Source organism: Portunus trituberculatus, chromosome 46 (assembly GCF_017591435.1).
Source record: "Portunus trituberculatus isolate SZX2019 chromosome 46, ASM1759143v1, whole genome shotgun sequence".
NCBI classification, from domain to species: Eukaryota; Metazoa; Arthropoda; class Malacostraca; order Decapoda; family Portunidae; genus Portunus; species Portunus trituberculatus.
The window spans coordinates 30933921-30937734 of NC_059300.1; the positions used below are offsets into that span (position 1 = coordinate 30933921).

Sequence of the window (3814 nt, forward strand, 5' to 3'; positions counted from 1 at the left end):
GGTCAACCGCTGAGTAAGATGTTACACTGGCTGGGAAAAAATAACAGACTGCAAATTAAGAGGAGGAGGAGGAGGAGGAGGAGGAGGAGGAGGAGGAGGAGGAGGAGGAGGAGGAGGAGGAGGAGGAGGAGGAGGAGGAGGAGGAGGAGGAGGAGGAGGTATTAAACATGAAAGGCAGTGAGAACGAAACATGAAAAAAAGGAAAATAATGAAAACACAGATAAAAATAATATAGATCACTAATTTGATCTTTCAGTCACACGTATACACTGACAGGCCAGCAGCTATAATGCGGTCTATGTAAGAGCGTACCGGGTGTCGAGCCCAGGATGGACGAGCCGCCGCCCACAGAGGCGAAGAGACCGTGCTGGACATAAAACTTTATCATATTTGTTCAGGTGCCCTAAAGTCTTAGTCTCTCGAAGGCCACCACACAAAGGCTCGTATTTAGAAACGTTTTGCTCTCTCACCACGACGGTTTTCCAAGGACACAGAGACGATTAGCAGAATTCTCAGAGAGTGTTTCTCCAGTTAATTATGTAAAAAAAAAAGTCTTGTTAATCCGTCACTGAAACCACATTAACAGTTTTGAACACCAGAGGAACTTCAACACTAGAGCATTTAAGAGTAGTAAAGGTCTGGCGCAGGTGTTTCAGAATATTGTGAAAAGCAATGACCACATGTGTGTTAGTGCGGGGAGAATGGTGGTGGGGTGTCAAAGCAGCAGTGTCTTTCTCTCCCAAGCACACCCCAGCAGGAGAGGAGACGATGTGCTAACGGCCCTCACTCAACTGTTCCAGCCCGTGACGCCTACAATCGGTAATTACCACACGGAGAACAAAGACCAAGTGACCTGCTCAAGCTATTTGTTTGGAGGAGGAGGAGGAGGAGGAGGAGGAGGAGGAGGAGGAGGAGGAGGAGGAGGAGGAGGGAACGGGGGACAGCGCTGAGTAGTGGTGGTGTGTTGCTCCAGTAACCTTGCAGCCTAGCATCCAGTCCTGTGCGCGCGAACGGCTGTAGGGGACCACAATGCATGAACATCCAGTATGATAACGCACACACGCACGCACGCCTCCTCCCCCACTTCTATCGCCAATACGAACACGTCATACCTCTCACCAGGACACCTTTGACACAGCCACCTTCCCATACAATCGCCTTGGAAATCCCTGGGGACACGCCAGATAAAGAGCAGCCACGCATCCGCTTGTATACGCCCTCTGGCACGACGGAGGCAGGCGTGTTCAGCTCTAAAGCGCAGGTGGCCGCAGGAAGGCTGATTGGAGTCCCAGCCTACCACTCCCACGATCCACATCACTTCAGATAGAGAAGTGAGCGAAAGTCACACCAATGAAACTTGGTAATGTATTCCTAGCGTGATTAAAAAAAAAGGAGAAAAGTGTAAGGCGAGAGGACTGAGATACCCTACTGTTTTTCCATCCGCACTACGCGACGCTTATCTAGGATGTTCTCATTAAAGATATCAGCCACCTGTGTCCTTCCTGCAGCTGTGATGGCTCAGGGTCTATCCTATCCCCGGAGAGAGAGAGAGAGAGAGAGAGAGAGAGAGAGAGAGAGAGAGAGAGAGAGAGAGAGAGAGAGAGAGAACATTTGAACATTTATTAATAACTAAGAGTTACAATTTGGAGATATATACATAGTGTGAATGTAGTAAGCCTTTTTAAATAAAAAAAAAAAAGATTAGAAAACCGTGAGCCATACGTGTGTGTGTGTGTGTGTGTGTGTGTGTGTGTGTGTGTGTGTGTGTGTGTGTGTGTGTGTGTGTGTGTGTGTGTGTGTGTGTGTGTGTGTGTGTGTGTGTGTCACAACTCCATTAATGAATCCACAACAATTCTTCCTCATTCAATAAGCGTCTATCGCGTCACCCCGTGTCTGAACACTCATTACAGTGGCCATCCAAACCATCCGTGGGCTTTCCCTAGACTTACGCCCCACACGTCAACTCCAGTTATTCTATCCGCCGAACACTTCCATTTCCTACACACACCTACGCACCACATCATGTTCTGCTTCACCTCTTAACAACAGTAAAACTTACCAGTTCTTTCCTCTAATTTTTCAGACATACCATATTACTCTTAGTCTCGTTCATTTCCCAGTCATTCTTCTATACTCTTATAACAGATGCTTCACTCTCTTTTGCGCGAGCCACCAGGACAGAACCATCAGTAAGGAGCAGGTTCTTAGGATCCCATTCTGTATTACTAGCTTTAACTCTTCACTCCACGCAAAACTTCTACCGAATATTCTCACACCAGCCAGCCCATCTATGTACTTGTACATACTGAACAACCATCCGAATCATTCTGCCATCACTTACAAACACTTTTTTCTATTTCCTATCCTCAAAGAAAAGGAACTTTCCACACAGGAAACCTCTGAAACGCAATTCCATAAAAAAAAAAAGGGACCATGTCACGGGATGCACCACACGAGATATAAGGAGTCACGAGGGTCGCAGTGAGTCAGATGAGCCACCTGCAACTATCTCACCAACAGACGGGCAGGCGGCACTGCCGCGGCAGTGTGGCCAAGGACGCGGAATTAGTAAGACGTGCCGTACTTCGCTCCGAAACACCTTGCCTGCTGCCGCTGCGGGTCCGCGTCGCCTCAGCCTCCACTGTTCCTACGCACGAAACGCCTCCAACATGCAACTCCGCGGCACTGCGCTTCTCCTGGGCCACTAGTGAAGTGCGTTCAAGCCTGAAGGGAGTTCTGTACGCATGCAACACATGCACACATGCCACGATAACACGTAATGTGCAAAAGGAAAAACGAGACTAGCAAGCAAACCAGTAACGCTCTATGCTTTGTGTACCAGTGACGCCACAGCAGCCTGCACGGCACCTGAGAGGGACAAGCATACTGACAGAGGCAGGTGTTGCGAGGACGTCACGTCCGTAAGTCTCTTCTGGGCAGCTGACTGCCTCGCCATTGTCTTCCTTGGTGTGTGGAAGGTAGCGACGAAACACGAGGGAAACTGTTGTGCCGCCGCTATGAAGTTCTTGTTTAGAAAGAAATGGAAGCAGAACAAGACGCTGGCGGAGATGCTGCCTTGGGTGGCCATACAGGTGAGGCCCAGATTGAGAGAGAGAGAGAGAGAGAGAGAGAGAGAGAGAGAGAGAGAGAGAGAGAGAGAGAGAGAGAGAGAGAGAGAGAGAGAGAGAGAGAGAGAGAGAGGAGTAAACAAGACAAAAACACAATGTGCCGTAAACCCAATATTTTATGAATCGTTTAGACCGACGCGGCCACGAGCATGACGCGACAGGTGTGTGTGTGTGTGTGTGTGTGTGTGTGTGTGTGTGTGTGTGTGTGTGTGTGTGTGTGTGTGTGTGTGTGTGTGTGTGAGAGAGAGAGAGAGAGAGAGAGAGAGAGAGAGAGAGAGAGAGAGAGAGAGAGAGAGAGAGAGAGAGAGAGAGAGAGAGAGAGAGAGAGAGAGAGAGAGAGAGAGAGAGAGAGAGAGAGAGAGAATGGGAGGGGGGCAGCTGCAGTATCATCTCTCTCTCCCTGGCACTTAATGTTATGGCAGGATGGACAGCAGATAACACGGTCTGATAGCTAATCACCCCTCACCCCTCACAACACAACACTAGAAGTAGGTCGACACAACGGAGTGGAAGTGATTCGCGCTTACACACACACACATACACACACCCACACACATCAAGAAGCGCTAAATACACTTCAAAAGACACAATTTGTATTCTCATGACCCGTGTTCCTTCAAAAGGGAGGTTTCAAGACACTAATCCTCCAGTTTTTGACGATCGTTTCTGACATCTCTATGGATCTA

General features: G+C 48.7%; 1 protein-coding gene across 1 annotated transcript in view; it reads left to right on the forward strand.

Moving 5' to 3' along the window:
* Nucleotides 1-2476: 2476 nt before the first annotated feature.
* LOC123520176 (beta-1,3-galactosyltransferase 5-like) overlaps nt 2477-3814 on the forward strand; it is a 13141-nt gene continuing 11803 nt past the window's right edge. The window contains exon 1 of the mRNA XM_045282189.1: nt 2477-3092. Within this exon, the coding sequence (XP_045138124.1) occupies nt 3018-3092 (75 nt within the window). The 5' untranslated portion in view covers nt 2477-3017. The remainder of the gene's footprint in view (nt 3093-3814) is intronic.